The sequence below is a fragment of the Rhincodon typus genome, unplaced genomic scaffold (genome assembly GCF_021869965.1).
Source record: "Rhincodon typus isolate 14 unplaced genomic scaffold, sRhiTyp1.1 hic_rhity00002236, whole genome shotgun sequence".
Lineage (NCBI taxonomy): Eukaryota > Metazoa > Chordata > Chondrichthyes > Orectolobiformes > Rhincodontidae > Rhincodon > Rhincodon typus.
Window position 1 is genome coordinate 4,985 of NW_025967874.1, and position 20,016 is coordinate 25,000.

The window sequence follows — 20,016 nt, forward strand, 5'->3', positions numbered from 1 at the left end:
AGTAAGGACGTGGAATGCCCTGCTGCAACAGTCGTAGACTCACCAACTTTAAGGGCATTTAAATGGTCATTGGATAAACATATGGATGATAATGGAATAGTGCAGGTTAGATGGGCTTCAGATTGGTTTCACAGGCCAGCGCAACATCGAGGGCCAAAGGGCCTGTACTGCTCTATGTTCTATGTGGGAGGAAACCAGAGCACCCAGCAGAAATTCAGGTAGACACAGGGAGAAAGTGCAAACTCCACACAGATAGTCACCCAAGGCTGGGATTGAACCCGGGTCCCTGGTGCTGTGAGGCTGCAGTGCTAACCACTGAGCCACTGTGCCACCCACATCTTGAAATGGAGTAGCTCTTTGAACAACCAAGTTGTACCAATCTTCATGTAACAACTTAAAGTCAAGTTGGTATCTTGGTGTGTGACCTCTAAAAATTATTTCATGGATCTTGGGTATCAATGACAAGGCCAGCATTTATTGTCTATCCTCAATTTGCCTTGAACTGGGGGCAGCCAAGAGTAAACCATTTTCCTGTGGGTCTAGAGTCATATGTAGGTCAGACCAGGTAATGTTGACCAATTTGCTTCACGAAATGGAATTAATGGATTCACACAAGTCAGACTTGGCGAAGACAGTAAGTTTCCTTTCCAAAAGGATATTAGAATATCTACTTTTTTTAGAATCACCACAACTTCAAAGGTCACTCTTACCGCTATTGTCTTTTACTTCCAGAATTTAAAAGAACAATGAAAATTCCCAACCTATCTTAGTGGGTTTTCAACACGTATTCTACGGATTCCTTAACATAAAGCATAGCAAAGTTTTATTAAATAAAAAGGGATGAAACAGTAAAAGCTAAACGGTACTTCTCAGAGTGGTTTAAAGTTGATCGTTCCGTCCAACAGGAATCTATCTGGGACCACTTCTTTCACCGACAATTTGAAGAGAAGTATGATGCTTAAACATGTAAAGATCAGAAATACAGTAACCCAAGACTCTAATCTTTGAGGCCCGAGGGACAGGATTTACATGTATTTGGAAAGGCAAAGACTGATTAGAGATAGTCAACATTGCTTTGTGCATGGGAAATCATGTCTTACTAAATTGAATTTTTTAAAGAAGTACAAAGAGAATTGTTGAGGGCCGAGCAGTGGACATGATCGAAATGCACTTGAGTAAGGCTTTCAACAAGGTTCCGCATGGTAGGCTGGTTAGCAAGATTAGATCATGTGGAATACAGGGAGAACTAGCAATTTGGATACAGAACTGGCTTGAAGGTAAGAGACAGAGGGTGATGGTGGAAGGTTGCTTTTCAGACTGGAGGCCTGTGACCAGCGGTGTGCCACAAGGATCAGTGCTGGGTCTGTTGCTTTTAGTCACTTATATAAATGATCTGAATGTGAACATAGGAGGGGTGGTTAGTAAGTTTGCGGATGACACCAAAATTGGAAGTGTGGTAGACAGCAAGGGTTACCTCAGAGTGCAACGGGACCTCGATCAGATGGGCTGAAGAGTGGCAGATGGAGTTTACTTCAGATAAATGTGAGGTGCTGTATTTTGGAAAAGCAAATCAGGGCAGGACTTATACACTTAATGGTAAGGTCCTGGGGAGTGTTGCTAAACAGAGATCTTGGAGCGTAGGTTCATAGTTCCTTGAAAGTGGAGTCGCAGGTAAATAGGATAGTGAAGGTGGCGTTTGGTATGCTTACCGTTATTGGTCAGTGCATTGAGTATAGGTGTTGGTAGGTTATGTTGCAGCTCTAAACGACATTGGTTAGGCCACTTTTGGAATGCTATGTGCAATTCCGTTCTCCCTGCTATAGGAAGGATGTTTGAAACTCGAAAGGGTTCAGAAGTGATTTACAAGGATATTGCCAGGGTTGGGGGGTTTGAGCTATAGGGAGAGGCTAAATAGACTGGAGCTATTTCCCTGGAGCATCAGAGGTTGAAGGGTGACCTTACAGAGGTTAATAAATTCATGAGGGGTATGGATAGGGTAAATAAATAAGGTCTTTTCCCCGGGGCGGAGTCGTCCAAAACTAGAGGGGTCATTGCTTTAAGATGAGAGGGGAAAGATTTAAAAGGGACCTAAGGGGCAACATGTCCACACTGAGGGTGGGATGTGTTTGGAATGGTCTGCCAGAGGAAGTGGTGGAAGCTGGTACAATTATAGCATTTAAAAGGCATCTGGAAGGGTATATGAATAGGAAGCGTTTAGAGGGATATATGCTGGCAAATGGGACTAGATTTATGTCGGATGTTGGCATGGATGAGTTGGACCGAAGTGCTGTACATCTCTATGACCACCCTCCAGTGGTATTGATAGCCCTTCTAACTGCAGTAGAGATAAACACACTCAACATGACTTGGGTAGGTGGAGGAAATGTAAATTTCATCAAACACAAAAAGATTCTTCAGTTTAAAGTCTAAAAAGCATTCTAAGACTGTAGAACTAAGGTGAAAATCCCGTAAACAAAAATTAATTCTGCAATCTATGAGAGAGAACGAGAGACAGACACAGTGCACAGAACTTCAATTTCAATGGCTTTATTTACTGTTATACTTAATGTTGCTGTCAGTACAATGCTCTATTGCTAGTCACTGCCACCCAGATGAATTCTTAGGCAATTTTCCTTTCTTTGCTCTGAACAATGTTCAGGACAGTTTGTCATATGACACCATCACAGAATAAAACAGTGGATGGATTGAGTCAGAGTTCATATTTGATTGCTCTGCAGTGACAACTACTCTGGTTGTTGCACCAGCATGGTTTCTTCATTCAGGCTTCCTCAGTATACCTTTGTTCCAAAGACAAAGTTCATCTACATTCAATTTACCTATAGCAGCAATTAATATCCAGTACAATTAACAACACATTCCTTCATATAAGTATGTGCACACACACACACACACACACACACACACACACACACACACACACACACACACACACACACACAAAAAGTAGTAAGTGTGAATTTCTGAAGAAAAATATTCACAGAAAACTGCAAACCACAAGAATGTCTCTTTCAAATGAGCAAAATAGTTTGTTTAATTTTGTAGGATTATTTCCTTCCCTCCAACTTTTCAAACGCATTTACCGATACCCTGATCATCGAGCTAATCTGAAATGCTGTTGTCATGTTTTCTCACTGTAAAGGTAATAAACTGTGCTGGTACTTGTAAAATTTTCTAAAACTCTGAAGTAGTATCCTCCCAAAGAACAAGGTTGAGAACTAATGACCTCTCGCTATTAAACCCAAATAACTGCCTCAGCTACTTTGCTACTAATCACAAATTCATTGCCCCCCTCATGCTCCAGTAAACTGGTGCCTCAGAAAAATAAAAATCAAACAGCTAAATAAAAGCTGTTCTATATGAAGAGGCATCAGTTGCATCTGGAAGCATACATGACATTTGGTTTCAGGGCCCTAAAATGAAGTAATGAAGTTTACTAATTTCTTCACTAAATGGGCTCCTTATGTATTCAGTGACACTTCAGCTTCTAGATTACACAAAATTATGCGGCAGGATTATTCAAAAAATACCCTTGTACCCTTAATTGCCTCAAAAGTACTCACTGGAGCTAAAGATTTAGAACCACTTGACAGTCAAGGATGTATTTACTCGATCTTTGTTCTAACAGAGCGCAGTTTACATAAACTAAACGTTTCTTTTTGGTAGTGGACATAGTTTTCCTTCACTTCAACTACCTTGTTTTAGCTTTCTGCCTTCACCTCACCAAGGCGTTTACTTCCTCACTGCAGAAATACACATCCAGTGCCTCAGCCCAGAAACCATTATTCTTGGAAGTTTTCAAACAAAATTCCAACAAGGTTAGAACAGAATAGAACCATATAGCACAAAAGAGGTCCTTCCGCCTGGATGTACATCAGAGCCAAGCTTGGTCTTCTCAATGTCCCCATAATCCTGTATAATGACGAAAGTCAAGCAAGTGTCTGACGCTTCCATTTTGTGCTGAAGCCAACCACAACATTCCTATGACAAACCTCAGCAGCCAACGCTTAAATTTCTATCACATCCTGACACAACACAACCAGCCAAACTTGAGAAGTTTGTGCTGCCTGTGGCCAACATTAATTTGTGAGCTTTCTACTCAAAAACAGGAAAAAAAAATAAGATGCTGCTAAAGTGATGTAAGAGATAATGTTTTCTCACAGCCAGTAGTTAGGGAAGGGGGAATGCACTGCCTGGAAACGTGGTGGAGGCATGTTCAGTTGAGGCATTCAGGAGGATGATTATCTGGATGGCAATAATGTGCAAGGATCTGGGAAAAAAATGCAGGAGATTGACACTAGGTAATGATGCTCATTTGAAGATCCAGAGCAGACATCATGGGTTGAATGGTCTCCTTTTACACCATAACATTTCCATGATTCAGTAAGAGGAAGCAAGCGTTGAAACATGGAGAAAAAAGGCAGATGAAGTATTTCAAATACTTGGTTATGAAAGTGATTATTATTGTTTATTGTTAGGTACCTATTAAAATAATGGCAATGGATATCTAATTTCTTCAATAGTAAGCCTTCAATAAACTCAATTGATTTTATTAACATACTGTCTGAATAGGATATCATTGATACAATATTAAATGCAAAGCAGTAAATATTAACAGAAGGAAAGCTTTGCTGTTATTCATTTACCTAACAAGAAACAAATTCATTACTTTATCACTTCAAGTTCAGCTCAGTTCCTTTATGTCTTTTTCCATTCCCTTGTACGCAATTGGGTAAGCCCTCAAGTAAAGTAACGGCTGCATTCCTGAATATCAGACCTTTACGTGAATCATGGGTTGTCTCATGGGAATCAATGTTAAAACTAGAGTGAGATTCCTTTCTCTTTTCTTTTGGACAACTGTGCAATGCAAGAGGTGAAACATTTTACTGTACATGTGCAAAACTGCATTCTGAGCTGAGTTAGCTTGCAAAATAAAACACATCACCAAAATGTAGAATTACCTGCTGCCCAGATTTTCTGATGGCCAAATAGCCATTTCTGCAACATAGACGGATCCTGCAGAATTGCCAATGTCAAAGTTTCTGAGGGAATTGTCTGAAAAGTTGAAGATTCTGATGGACAATTCCTTATGCCTGTTACCCCCAAAGTATCCATTAAAATTGCATAATTTGGAGATTTCCAGTTAAGTTTTCTAAAAAAAAGTCAGGAATAGGTAGATTATTAAAAGCCTAGATAAAAGCAACACACTGTGGATGCTGGAAATCTGAAATAAAAACAGAGGATGCTGGAGGAATTCTTAAGGTCTCCTCCTTCAAATCCTTTGCAACCCAGATCCTGACACAACACCTCCCGGTAACCACCCAACAGTCTGTCTCTGTCTCAAACTCAACCTCAACACCACTGCCAGACCCAGTACCTCCTATCCATCACAAAATATGCTCCGTCACTTACCTGGCCTTTTCCCCACCTTGTGCCCAGGCATCCTAGCACTTTATCCCTGTCTCACCAGCACCCTACCCTCACACTTTGCTCCTGTGAAAGGATAAGCACGTGAGCTGTCAGTAGCTGCTGGTGACGCTGGATGTTTAATTTACCGGACATGGCATCTGGCTGCTGTGAGAAAAGGGAATACAATTAGCCTTCCCTCAACTGTTCTGCACCTGTTAGTTTTGGGGTACGCTCTGCACTTTTGAAAGAGCTCGGATTGAAATCTCCTTTCAGAAGTGTGGAACTCTTAATATAAACAGAAGCCAAGTGGCAATCTCAGTGTAATTCTCACACAATCTGTGGCCCACAACATATGATTCTGTGAGATCAGTGTCAAGTGCACTGATGAACACTGGCCACTAGATTGAGCATAGCAAATCTGATGGCACTATCCAGGAAAGCAGTGTTTTTAAATGTTGTAGAAAGGGTGGCAACAGACTTTTGAAGAGGGGTGAGTGGTGTGGAGAGGGACTGGGGTGAAGGCAGAAGTGTTAGGAAACCGTTTATTTGAAGGGCAGACCACAGGAGGTTTGATAAACTACATTAAAATAAAACTGACAGCATCGAACGATATATTGACACCATTAGCAATATTAAGCGAGTCAATGTTTAGCAGAGACATACTGTATGCAACACACAACTAAATGCAATTTTATTTCCTCAGAAATTGCATTTTGCTTGACCTCAAAACTCGTTACACTCCCAAGTAATTCTCCCTGTAGAATAGCTGAAATGGAGAATTGTGTTTTTAGGTCATTTCAGTTTGATAGGCAGTCACTGCATTTATTTAGTGCAAAGCTTTACTAAAACTATTCTTGTGCTTCATTTTGGAAAGTATCAATTTGTTGTTACTACATGATATTATGATCATATCATACTTCTAAGTTTGCTAAACCTCTTCTTAATGCAAGATATCTAAACATGCGTACATAACAGGGCAATTATAGCGCCATATTACCCAACAGCTGTTAATTTAATTGCCGATGGAAATCAGAAGTTCTTCAATATTCTTATCCTTATTTCTGTATAGCCAATAAAATAAAAATGACGTATTCCAAGTTTGAGTAAACAATGATACAATTAAGAGACAGTTGCATTTAGTCAGGGGACCTTACTTCCAATTTTTGGGTTTGGGAAAGGCGTTGCATCTATGAACCAAAGTCCCTACACAGATGTCATACCCTTAGTATAATCCAAGCTGTTCAATGAAAACAAGACTTTCCACTCAGTGACGTGGTGTAATTCAGGCAAAGAGAGGTTTAGCAATTGGTGAGTCGGTAAGACTGATCAACAATTTAGATTGCTCAACCTGTCACACTCAGGCCTGGGAATACAAATGCATTGTAGCAGTTCACTCTTTGTTAACATTACAAATTGCATTAAAACAAAACACCTGGGAATTTATCAATAGACACTGGATAATTTGTACGAAACAAAACAAAACCAGTTTGTATAACATCACATGCTTGTTACATCACACTTTCAGGTAGAGTGATAAATCAATTTGGGAAAATGATACAGACATATTCCTCGGCTCCTCCATAGGAAGATTCTCCCAGAAAGCATCCTGGGCCAGCTCCCACCAGTCCTTCCAGAGAGCCAATTTCGCTTTGAGAAATCAAAGACATGATGTTTGTCACTTGAAAAATCCAAGTATCTGAAACAAAGAGCTCCAAATGGTTTTTAATAATCTGTCAAAGGCCTCTGACTGCATCGACTATAAAGCCCTTTTGAAGGTACTCAAGAGAATTGTACATCTAGCCAAGTTTGTTACTACAATGAAACTCCTGCATGACAGCATGAAAGTAACCATCCTTTGCAATGACTGGCGTCCAAACTGTTTTGAATCTGCTTGGCACAGAGCCAGGCTGGTCATGGATTTTACTCAGGTCCAACTTCAAGAAGGGGTCACAAGTTTCAACTTGATGGGAAGCTTTTCAAACTCAACAGGCTGGAGACTAAAAGGTGACCCTCAAGCACATCCAAGACTTGCAATGTGCTAACAAGTCTGTAGTTGTGGCCGACCTGCCAATGAAAGTCAGACAACCCTCAACTTCAACCACGCACACACGCACACACACTCACACCTCAGTTAATATCAGCAAGACTAAAACTTCTCTACCAGCCCTTCTCTGGGCAAGGGATTGTATTTAAAAATGAAAAGCATATGGAAACTTGATATTAGACATGGTCTCTCACAATTTGACAATGAGAAAAACTGGCTTGAATGAGTTTATATCCAGGCCACTTCACACAACAACAGCAGTGAGAAGGCTTGACTGCTGACTATCAAGCAGGCTCCCACTGAGTCTCTTTCCATTTCAAATAACTCAAGTTTGAACTCAAAATTTCCTGAAAATTGGTAATGTAAAATTATGTGCTTTTGCAATCAATATTCAATACAATAGATTTTCAGAACTGGAGAAATAAAAAGATGCTTGGGATGTCTCACTAAGAGATCTTGCCATCATTGCAGGTATTCATTGTTTCCTATATTTAGTAGCTTCACCAGACCCTCAAACCAGACAGCTGTCCTGTCAAACTGAGGTTAATTTTGACAAATTAAAATTTGTGTTGCTGTCAATCTAATGAACAATCCAAAAACTGACAATCTAGAAAATAATTTGTCATCTTACCAAATGTTAAAAACTATTATACTTCAATGCTTAACATCAGTAAGTCACAATATTGGTCATTTTAAGATTGTCATGGACCAATAATTGTAAAAAGAAAACTATTTGTAAAGAAAACAATTAATTAACCATGTAGCTAGTTGCTGTATAATTTGCATCAAAACAGGTTAATATTTTAAAAGGATAAACAGTTGAGGGCAGTAAGTGATGCCAGTGTTTGTATATTCTTGCCATTGTTTACTTTCCAATATATATCTTCTCTATTTCTAAGGGCAGCCCAAAATAAAATTACATTTCAGCTGAGGATATTGGACTTAAGTGCAAACAGATTGCTGTACCTACACTGAAATTTTCTTTTTAAACAGAATCCACAATTTTTAGCACACATACACAAACAAACACTCTGTCATGGTTAAAAAAATCATTTCGTCGTCTTAAATCTATTGCTTTCTCCTGTGAATGACTGACTATCAAAACATTCATACTTTTAATGAACATGTTAAAAACTGGTCTACTATATAAGAATTAGATATAAATTAGTTTTCCCTTGCTATCAGGATATATTTCAGTTATTGTTTCTAATTTCAGCTATAAGTGTGGTGCAGTTAATCATATTTTCTTGCAACCTTTTTATAGATATGTAAAGGTTTTGGAAGTGACAATCACATGCAAAAGTTTAGCATCACCCTTAAAAAATATATAAAAAGGACAAGAAAAGAAATGTCATTGCCTGCTGGTTTCTTCATTTTCTATTTGACTTCAGGAATGCACAGCAATTAGAATTTGTGATCTTAAAACAGAAAGGTCAGGTTATGTACAGCAGAGTCTTAGCAGGAGAACAGTGTTGCGTGGCATGGTGCTCTCTCCTTGTTCCAAAAAAAAAAATTCTTCTGATTTCTGCTAAGCCACGCCATCAGAGATCTAGAAGTTCGTAACAAACATACACCACTAACAGCAGAATTATAACTGTGCCACGATTTTCAATCAACCTGTTCCTCTGTTCCCATAAAAGATTTGTCAGTTGCAAGATCTATTCACTCGTGAGCGCAGAGCACATTTCACCAAGGTGCTGGAAAGGAACATGCTGTTCAATGTTGGTACAGCACAGTATGTTTCTGCCAGAGTGGCAGGTCAGCCAGTCCGGAATGTTGTACCAGTTTACATTTTGGTACTTAAAGATATAATCTTCTCTTGTTTTGAACGTCATTTCACAGAATTGCTCCTAATTTCCTGCCCATGCTGCTTTGGTTTCCTATTTCTTCACAGCTGCTATTTACTCAATGATTCTCAGTGTCTCGGCTACCAATTTGAATCTTCAAACGACAAGAATCCCAAAAAGTCCATTTATGGACATGTCATCTGGAAGTATCTGGGCAGAAAGGATTTGAAAAAAAAAAGACAAGTTTAATGTGCTGATGTTTGTTAAGAGTGTTAAGAGGTGAAAACAGCATGTCAGATTGTTTAAGCCTTTCAGCCTTCATGCAACTAACAATCTTGGCTAATTAGTAAAAGGTAGCAATGAGCCTTTTCATAATGGCATTTCCACCGTGTATCTTTATTTCCTGGCTATTCCATCTACTAATGAGTCAGCAAATGCAGCAATTTATTTTAAACTTAGCACATTAATATTCTATAGCAATTATATTACCTTCATGATTATACTGAGGCTACAGCAATAGTTATTTTCAGTTACTTGGCATACAATATTACAAAAACGGAGAATACTGTTGAAACTTTCCATACACATTTGTCAGGACAGATACAAGAACGCCAAATTTCAAAGGGTACAACAATCTACATGCACGAGACTGGTTGATAAGTCAACTCTGCTTGACCGAGATGTTATCACGTAGAACGCATTATGGAAAAAGACTTTCCTGAAGCTTTGCTTATATTCAAAAATACAAGTTGATTCAGATTGGTCAAGACATTGACATAGGAAACGTACCAGCGGACTGCTGTCTCCCAATGTTTTTGCTTAATTGTAAGAGATGAAATGCCCATTTCCTGAGGATAGGGCCCTTCTAATTGGAAAAAACTCAGTAATTCCTTGGTGCGTTCTGCATGACAAAGTCTCAACAAACTAGAGCCCATGCGTATAAACTGTTGTTCCCTTTGAAATTTAGTATTTTTGCATCTGCCCTGATGAGTGTACAACAAAAAAACTTCAGATTTCTTTTTTTCAGCCATACTGAGAAATTAATTTTCTTTGTAGACCTACTGCACCAGGTGAACATCAATCCAGGAACAGATAGAACAATGTTTTTAGTTTGCTTCAAAGATAGGCGACATCATCTTCAAATCAGTACCCAATAAATCTTCTCCTGTAAGGGGTGACTCAAGGCAATTAGACTGGATAACTTGGTTTGTATGTTATTCCTGTCACAAGCTTTACATCTGCTCCTGGCCTGGAATGAAACACCCCTCTCAACCTCAACTGATTTGGGATCTAAAATCTAAGAATATTTATTGCTTTTTAGATGTACGATTAAGCTGTTCCTGAAATCTCTTTGCAAATCCCATTGAATTCCTTCCTCCCTGTTTTTTTTTAAATTAATGTCTCAAAATAGTTAAAACTACAGCAATGGTAATTTAATCAATCTAGAAAGGATCATTATCTTATTGTTAAATATAGGTCATAAGCAGTAACAGCAAGAGCAACATTTGGTCCCTCTCTCTGAACGACCATTTAATGCTTAACCTGTTTAGATCAGCTTTACCTTCCCATGATATACCCACATTTCTTAATTCCCTTCAAAGTTCTTAAAATATATATCAATCTCTGATTTAAATATGTTCAACTACAGCTCTCCGAGTACTCCAAAGGTTCTCAAATTTGTGTGAAGGAGGTTCCTCTGGTCTCAGTCCTAAATCAGCTATAATCGCCCAATGACATAATTACTCGGAGCATTCACAGACCAGGGAGTGGCTATCTGAAAATGGTTAGCACTGCTACCTCATAGCGCCAGGGACCCAGATTCAATTCCAGCCCTGAGTGAGGTCTGTGTGGGGTTTACACATTCTCCCCGTGGGTTTCCTCCGGGTGCTCCAGTCTCCCTCCACAGTCCAAAGATGTGCAGGCTAGGTGGATTAGCCATGAGGAATCAAGGGTCACAGGGATAGAGTACGGGGGTGGCTCCAAGTGGGCTGCTCTTCAAAGAGTTGGTGTCAACTTGATTGGCTGAATGGCCTGCTTCTACACTGTCGGGATTCTGTGAAAGCTGGTCACTGCTATGAACATCAGTGTTTCAAAGTTTCACAGGACAGGAAGTATTTAGTTTAAGTAAATATCCCACACATTAACATAAAGTATACCGAAAAATGATGAAAGAGTGGTGTTAAATCAGGAAGAAAATGAAAGTGACCACCCCCACGTTCAATGAAATGCAGAGGTTCTTCCTTGAACACAAAGTCAAATTGTGTGTGTGTGTGTGCGCTGAATTTTCACTGGTCATACAGCAAATTTAGGGTTGGGCCCTACTGCATAAAAAAAGTGCATTGTCTTTAAATCAACATAGGGATTACCTGCCACTAAATCAAAGAACAATTTATCCACTTGTGACTAGCAGCCAGGATATAACCAATTATAAACCAAGCCCCACTACGGTATGACTGTTTGTCCACATTGTACAGATTGATCCATCAAAAGGTGCAGACATTTGGTCCACTCTGCTTGGCTCTGGTCTTTAAAACCCAGCTGTCCAGTTTGTTCTGCAAAATTTCCCCTTCAAATGTTTACCTAATTCCATTTAAAAGGTTAATACTGAGCCTGCTTCCACCACCCTTTCAGGCAGGGCATTCTAGATCATAGTAATGCGTTGCATTTTTAAAATACCGTCTCATCTCCCCCTTTGTCAATGACTTTAAATCACAGTGCTCCAATACATACGATAATCTGCAATAAAAATCAAACTGCCCAGACACATTTCACAGCTTATTGTCAACTAAGACAGTCAAGCAATTCCACCCAGGTGGAGGAACTGGGCTCCAAACACAACACACTAAAAATCTACTTGCCAACGGGTCTGGGTAAAACAGCTAAACAGTGCGGGGGGAGGAATTCTTTAATTGATTAAAAAAGAAAGAAAATATTGACTTTTACCTATGATACTAAACAAAGCAAAGAGATCAAACTTAATCGGAGTTACTGGGCAGGAAACACACAGGATCAACTGGAAACTCTGATGCGCACCCCATCCAAGATTAGACTAAAATGAGGGCACATCTAAAGCTAGTGTGTTCCAGTTGATTGTGTGGGTGACCACATGGAGAGCAAGTTCAAAGTTGCCATTAGTAACATTTTAAATGTTAATACACAAATTTTGAAATGGGAGGTTCGAGGGTAAGGGAACAGTAAGCAAACAAAGATTACAGCTTTTAAAATCACAAAATTAATGAAGCCTACCAGAACTCTTACCAGAGAGAAGGGCCTTGGATCGGGTGCTGCGGCCAACATTTTTATTTCCCTCCGGCGCTACAACTGCATTTTTGTGCGTCTTCTTGTGATGCTCCAGGTAGGTCTTTTTGGCAAATGCTTTTCCACACTTAGTGCACTTGTGCAGTGAAAAGTGTTTGGTGAACTTTACTTCAGTGCCAGGCTCCGTTGCATCAGTTTTCCTGCCAGTGACAGCAGGGCAGGGGACAGGGGAGGCAGAAGTGCTGTCGTGCTTCTTGGTGTGCTTGGCTTCGTCTCTCTGGGGGCCTCTCCTCGGCACTCTGTTCAACACAAATTCTATCGGTTTTTTCACTGCTCGGCTCTCGAGGTTGGCGGTGATTTTGCCCAGGTAGCGGGTTGACTTCTTGTGCACTACCGTTATGTGCCGTACGACATCCCTCTTGCGGCGTGTCTCATAGGTACAAAGCGGGCACTTGTAGAACTTGACATAGAAATTATTGCCGTCTGTGTGCAGCTCAATGTGCTTTGTCAGGTTCTGTTTGGAGGTGAACTGCCGCTTGCACAGCTTGCAGTAGAGCTGCTTGAAGTCAAAACCCATCGAGAGCTTGGGTTTCCTGGGCTTGGAGTGGCCAATTACAGCAGCCGGACTTGAAGCCTTTGGACTCTCGTTTTCTTGTTTCACTTTGTTTTTCAGCACTGGGGTGATTTTCTTCTCTCCCGTTTGGCTTGAGCCTTTGGGCTCGCCCTGAGGTGAGGGCCTATTGGTGGGCAGAGACCCCTCTATGTTGCCTGTGCAGTAGGCACTAGTTTCAGTCAACTCCACGCAGCACAGCATAGCCGTACTCTGCTCCGGGGGCTTGGACAGACTCTCTCCCAGATTCATTTTGTGCACAATCAGCATGTGGCGCTTCAACATAACTTGCGAGCTATACTTTCTCTTGCACAAAAGGCACTTGCATGCTGTCAGGTTGTACTCTGCTTTTGAGGAAGACTTGCGCTTGCGAGGCACAGGGACCACCAGATGCTCAGTTGATGTCTCTTCCAAGCTAAGTGGCTGCCCTGGTTTGGTGGCAATGTCAGGTGTAATGCAGTCCCTCCTTAGGCCTCTGTGCACCTCATCAAAGTGCCTACGTACATTTGCTTTTGTGGCAAAGAACTTGTGGCAGACGGGACAGTTCCTACCCACAGTGACCACTCCAATGCCCTTTGAGCGCTTTCTGGTGTTAGACAGGGAGGATTGGTGCCCCGCACTGTTCTTTGTTTCGATGTACTTTTTCAGTTCTTCCATCTTCTTTTTATGTACTTTTCTAATGTGTCGCCTGACACTACGTCGGGAATTAAAAGTTTTTGCACAGAGGCAGCAGACCAAGTGGGGAGCAAGACTGGAACCGTTGGAGATCTCTATCTCTGTAAGGAGAGGTTCCGGACTTTGTTCTAACCTTTGGGCTGATATTTCTTTCTTAATAAGCTCTGAAGGAACTGAATGGACAAGTTCCAATGTTTCCTCTGGTACAATCTCTGGCATCTTTTCAATATCTGACTCTTGCACTGGTAACGGGCTCGAAGTTTCAGGACTGTATGTCTCTACATTGAGGACTGAATCATCGAGTCTAGTTACATGCTGGTACACTGCATTATGATTTGTTTCTATGGGTTCCAGTTTGATGATGTATTCTTGCTTATCAACCCTGGGGTAAATTGCTTCCAAAAGTTCCCGTATAGTGTGACTCTGTTTATCGCTCGGATCTGTGAAATCTAAAAGTTGTAGAAATAGCTTACTTGGATGGGGTGCATAAAATAAATCTTAAAATAAAAATGATAAATTCTAAAAATTATTCCAATATAATTTATTATTTTAGTGGAACGGTGTAGATTATTCAAATAATGAAATTGCAGCTTTAACATTGTTGTAAAAATAATCTATGAAAAGTCAATGAGTCACAATTTCTATAGACTAATTATAACCTTAACACAACAGTTTCCACTGACTCAAAATAAAGAAATGTATGTATGTAAGATTGAGTAACAGTACTTAATCACATGATAATAAGGAAAGAACAGTTTATATTTGTATAGCATTTCTCATGGCCTCAAAATCTCCTAAAACATTTCACTTTTAAGGACACTGACTTTGGAAATATGCATCCAATTTGCACAGAACAAGGTTCTGAAGAAAGTAAATGAAATACGGAATAAATAACTTGTTCTCAGTGATGCTGGATGAAGGGTAAAGAATATCTAATACCAAAGAGAATTCTCTACTATTTTTGATTCATATACTGGGACCTTTAATGTCCACCTGAGGGGGAAGATAGGGCCACATCTGAAAGGAGTCACCCTCAATAGCGCAGGCCTCCACAGTACTGCACAAAAATATCAGGCCAGATTTTGTGCTCATCGCTGGAGTGAATTTCAATGAAGAAAATACTATTTGTGAAGAAACTGGATCTAATGATGTTCAATATATTGTCTAAGAATAGGAAGTATTTACATATTGATAGGAAATAACAGCTACAGTTCTTTAAGCCAAAATAACAATAGTGGTAGATAGCAACAACAAAACTTGACATGATATTAGCTAGTGCTAACACTGGGTCTTTGTGCATGTTGCAACCTACAGCCAGTAGGACTGCTTCACGATACTTTTAATAGATTCAACTCAAGTGTCGTTCAGTTCCAAGTGCTCTTCAATGTAAAGACATCTTTTTATTTTTGAACTATGAACTGAAAGGGAGGAAGAAAAAAAATAAATCAATGCTGCTTTTAAAAGAGGAGAATGTGCAAGTTGCTGTTTGCCATTTGAGAAAGCAAGTGAAGCTTAATTCCAGATCTTTCTTGAATTCAAATTCCACCATTTGCTGTGGGAGGATTTGAACCTGGATTCCCAGAACATTACCTGGGTTTCTGGATTAACAGTGCAGCAACATTACCACCACACCATTTTCATCACAGCAGGGAAGGCAAAGTGGAAGCGGAAAAGTGCAGTTTGTGAAGACTTATTTCGACATTATTGAGACTACGGAGATTTAGCTGAAAGAGGGATAGGACTGGCAGCTGAATGTCCCAGTATTTAGATGTTTCAGGTGTGACAAGAGGGGATGTAAAAGGGGTGGGGGAGTTACTCCTTTACCAGTAATGCATCTTACAGCTGTACTGAGGGAGGAAACATCAGAGGACTCGTGTAGTGCGGCAATATGGGAAGAACTCAGGAATAAAAAGGTGAGATCACAATGCTGGGGGTATACTGCAGGCCTCCCAACAGCCAGGGGAAGACAGAGGACAGAATATGTAGATAGATTTTGGAAAGATGTAAAAACAAAACAACCAGGGTTGCTGTGGCGGGTGATTTTAATTTCCCCTACATTGACTGGGACTCACTTCATCCTAAGGGCTTGGATGGGGCAGCATTTGTAAGGGCCATTCAGAACGGTTTCTTGACACAATACGTAAACAGTCCAACCAGGGAAGGGGTTATATGGGACCTGGTTTTGGGAAATGAGCCCGGCCACGTGAGTGAAGTTTCAGTGGGGGAGCAGTTGGGAGTACGTGACCATAATACCATGAGTTTTAAGATACTCATGGGCAGGGACAACATCAGTCCTCGGGTGAAGGTATTACATTGGGGCAAGGTGAACGACAACAATATTAATCAGGAACTGGAGTATTTTGATTGTGGATTTACCCTCAAACAGCCACCTCCAGACACGTGGGAGTATTTCAAACTGCAGTTGACATGAATTCAGCAGTGGCACATTCCTGCAAGAATGAAGAATAGGTATGGCAAGTTATGTGAACCTTTGATGACCAGGGATGTTGTGACCTTGGTCAAAAAGAAAAGGAAGCATACGTAAGGTCTAAGAGAATGGGAACTGACAAAGCTTTTTAAGTATATAAAGAAAGTAGGAAAGAATGTAAGGAATTAGAAGGGCTAAAAGGGTTCATGAAAAGTCATTAGCAAACAGAATTAAGGGAAATTCCAAGGCTTTTTATACATATATAAAAAGCAAGAGGGTAGCCAGGGAAAGAAAGGGTTGGCCCACTCAAGGACAAAGGAGGGAACCAGTGTGTGGAACCAGAAGAGGAAGGTGAAGTCCGAAACAAATACTGTGTGTTGGTGTTCACCAAGGAGAAGGAATTGGTGGAGGATGATCTCTGGGGAAGGGTGTCAAATTTCTAAGCCAAGTTGCTATTAAAGAGGAAGAGGTGTTGTGCGTCTTAAAAAGTATTAAGGTAGATAAGTCCCCGGGTCCTAATGGGATCTATTCCAGAATATTGAGGGAGGCAGGAGAACAAATTGCTGGAGCATTAACAGACATCTTTGCATCCTCTCTGGCCACAGGTGAGGTCCCAGAGGATTGGAGAATAGCTAACGTTGTCCCATTATTTAAGAAGGGTAGCAGGGATAATCCAGGAAATTACGGCCCTGTGAGCCTCATGTTGGTAATGGGGAAATTATTGGAAAAGATTCTCAGGGACAAGATCTATATGCATGTAGGAGCAAATGGACTTATTAGCAATAGAAAATACGGTTTTGTGCAGGGACGTCACGCCTCACTAACATGATCGAGTTTTTTGAGGAGGTATCGAAGATGATTGATGAGGGAAAAGTGGTTGATGTTGTCTACATGGACTTCAGTAAAGCCTTTGACAAGAACCTCATGGCAGACTGGTACAGAAGGTGAAATCACAGGGTGAGCTGGCAAGTTGGATACAGAACTGATTTCGTCATAGGAGATAAAAGGTAGAGGTGAAAGGATACTTTTTGGATTAGAGGATTGTGACTAGTGGTGTTCCACAAGTATCAGTGCTGGGATCTTTGCTGTTTGTGATCTAGATAAATGGTTTGGAGGAAAATGTGGCTGGTTTAATTGGTAAGTTTGCAGACAATACAAAAATTGGTGGAGTAGTGGATAGTGAGGAGGATTGTCAGAGGATACATCAGGAGACAGATCATTTGGAGGCACGGGCAGAAAAACGGCAGATGGAGTTTAATCCGGACAAACATGGGGCGATGCATTTTGGGAGGTCAAGTACAGGTAGAAATTAAGCACTGAATGGCAGAACCCTTAGGCGTATTGATATGCAGAAGAGGGATCTGGGTGTGCAGGTCCACAGATCACTGAAGGTGGCAGTGCAGGTAGATAAGGCAGTATAAAAAAAGGCTTATGGCACGCTTGCCTTCTTTGGAAGGTGCATTATGTAGAAGAATAGACAAGTTATGCTGTAGCTTTATGGAATTTTATTTAGGCCACACTTAGAATATTGCATACAGTTTTGGTCATCACACTACCAGAAGAATGTGGATGCTTTGGACAGCGTGCAGAAAAGGTTTATCAGGATGTTTCCTGGTATAGGTGGATTTTAGCTATGATGAAAGGTTAGACAGACTGGGTTTGTTTCCACTGGAACGCAGGAGGTTAAGGGGTGACCTGAAAGAAGTTTATAAGACTGTGGATGGATGGATGGATGCATGGATGCAGTAGAAAGTATGAGGCTTTTTCCCAGGGTGGTGTGGTCAGTTACAGGTTCAAGGTGTGGGGGCAGTTCAAAAGAGATGTGCAAGGTGAGTTTTTCACACAAAGAATGGTGAGTGCCGAGAATGAACTGCCAGAGGTGGTGGTGGAAGCAGACACAATAGCAGCCTTCAAGAAGCACCTGGATGAGTACATGAATAGGAAGGGAATAGAGGGATACAGATCCTGTAAGGGAAGACAGTTTTAGTATGGAAGGGCAAAATGTGTCGTTGCAGGTGGAGGACTGAAGGGCCTGTTCCTGTGCTGTTTTGTTCTTTGTTCTTTGACTTCCTGACCAGATTGAATAATCAATGCAGATTTCAAACCAAACAAAGTCGAGAAAGTCTAAAATCTCAGTTTTGGAAGAATTCAAGGAAATGCCCTCCTAGCTCACAAAATAGAAGTTACGTCAAGCCTACAGATGAATAGGGAAGGGAAATTTATCATTATTTTCCCTCCAGAAATGGTAAAGTTATGATATTCCCAACTAAATAGGCTTCTGTTTTGCAATGTGTTTTGAATCTTTCACACTCTGTTATAGTTAGATAGCTTGCTTTGTTTTATTTAGACCTCCTTTGCATAATAAACAGTTTTACTGTCAAAGTCAAATCTATAGCCTTATGTGCTTATGTTTTGAGAGAGTCCGTTATAGCACTTTCAGATCCTGAAGTAACTGATAAGGACCCAACTAACACGGGTCAAAATATATATTTCTCAAGTACCCAGGCCCCACAACACCCCCTCCCCATCTAAGTCATTAAATATAGATTGTAAATAGTTGATGCCCAGGCACTGATCCCTCTAGAATTCTACTAGTTACGGTTTTCTAACCTGAAAATGATTTATTTTCCTGAACCTGAAAAATCAACTGTCTCCTATTAGTTAGTACTTCTCTAACCATGCTAGTATATCACCACAAGCTCTTATCTTGTGCGGTAAGCTTTTATGTGACACTTAACTATGTGTTCGAATTTCTGAAAGGCAATCTACTGGCATTCCTTTTCCACCCTGCTTGTTATATCCTCAAAGAGTTCTACTAGATTTGTTAAACACAACGGTCTTTCACAAAAATGATGCTGATTCTGCCTAATGGCATTACGATTTTCTAAATGCCTTATTACTACCTCCTTCATACTGGATTGGACCATTTTTCAATGATGATAGATAAAAGATAAATTGACCTATAGCTTCCCTCCTTAGAGATTTTCCATTTGCTTTTTCTTCCAATTCATGGGGGCCTTTCCATAATCTAGGGAATTTTGCAAAATTACAATCAACGTATGCACCATGTTGGCAGCCAAGGACATCAGACGTGGTTCCAATAGATTTTTTGCAATTTTTTTTTCTCCAGTGACACACTTGCGCTTATTATGTACCCAATCACAAACTCAGGGTGTCTCAAAGAATGCCACAATCAGGGAGTTATTTCTGCAGTATCAAATAATGCATGTCCTCTTTTGTCTTTGGCAGCATTGAAATTAAATTGCACAATGCAGGGCCCAAAAACATCAGATTTAGATTGTACTGTCACATGTACTCAAGTACAGAATTACAGTGAAAAGTGTATAACGCCAACACATGGTCTCATCTTAGGTACCAAGGTACCAAAAAAGCTTAGGTACGAAGTAGTTGGAGAAATGAGAGACAAACACAATGAAGGAACTGTTCATCAGTTCTGATGTTGAATGAAGGAGGAATATTTGGTAAAAGAGAATCCCCTCCACTTATCTAAACAATACCACGGAATCCACAACCTCCACATGAACAGTCCGCCATGATCTCAAGTAAATGCATCTGACAAAAGAAAATACCCCCCAGCAGTTGTTGCAGACCCTCAGGTCTGCCTGCTTTTCTACTCAAATCAAGATGGAGGGCTAGCACCTGAATCAAACAATGCATATCACTGCACATAAAAAGATTCTGGAGCCATAAAAATGTGGTGAACATTTGACTAATGGAAGTTCGTACTTGCTCACATATTCAAAGGGGAAAATATTTCCTTTGGGTA

At 40.4% G+C, this 20,016-nt stretch overlaps 1 protein-coding gene across 1 annotated transcript; it reads right to left on the reverse strand.

Annotated features, from left to right (window-relative positions):
* Nucleotides 1-2,531: 2,531 nt before the first annotated feature.
* LOC109917165 (zinc finger protein 800) lies at nt 2,532-14,298 on the reverse strand (the record flags this gene model as incomplete). Its single annotated transcript, XM_048593031.1, has 2 exons — nt 2,532-9,468; nt 12,517-14,298. Coding segments are annotated over 2 exons (1,796 nt in total), but the record flags the coding sequence as incomplete, so codon positions are not given.
* Nucleotides 14,299-20,016: the final 5,718 nt, after the last annotated feature.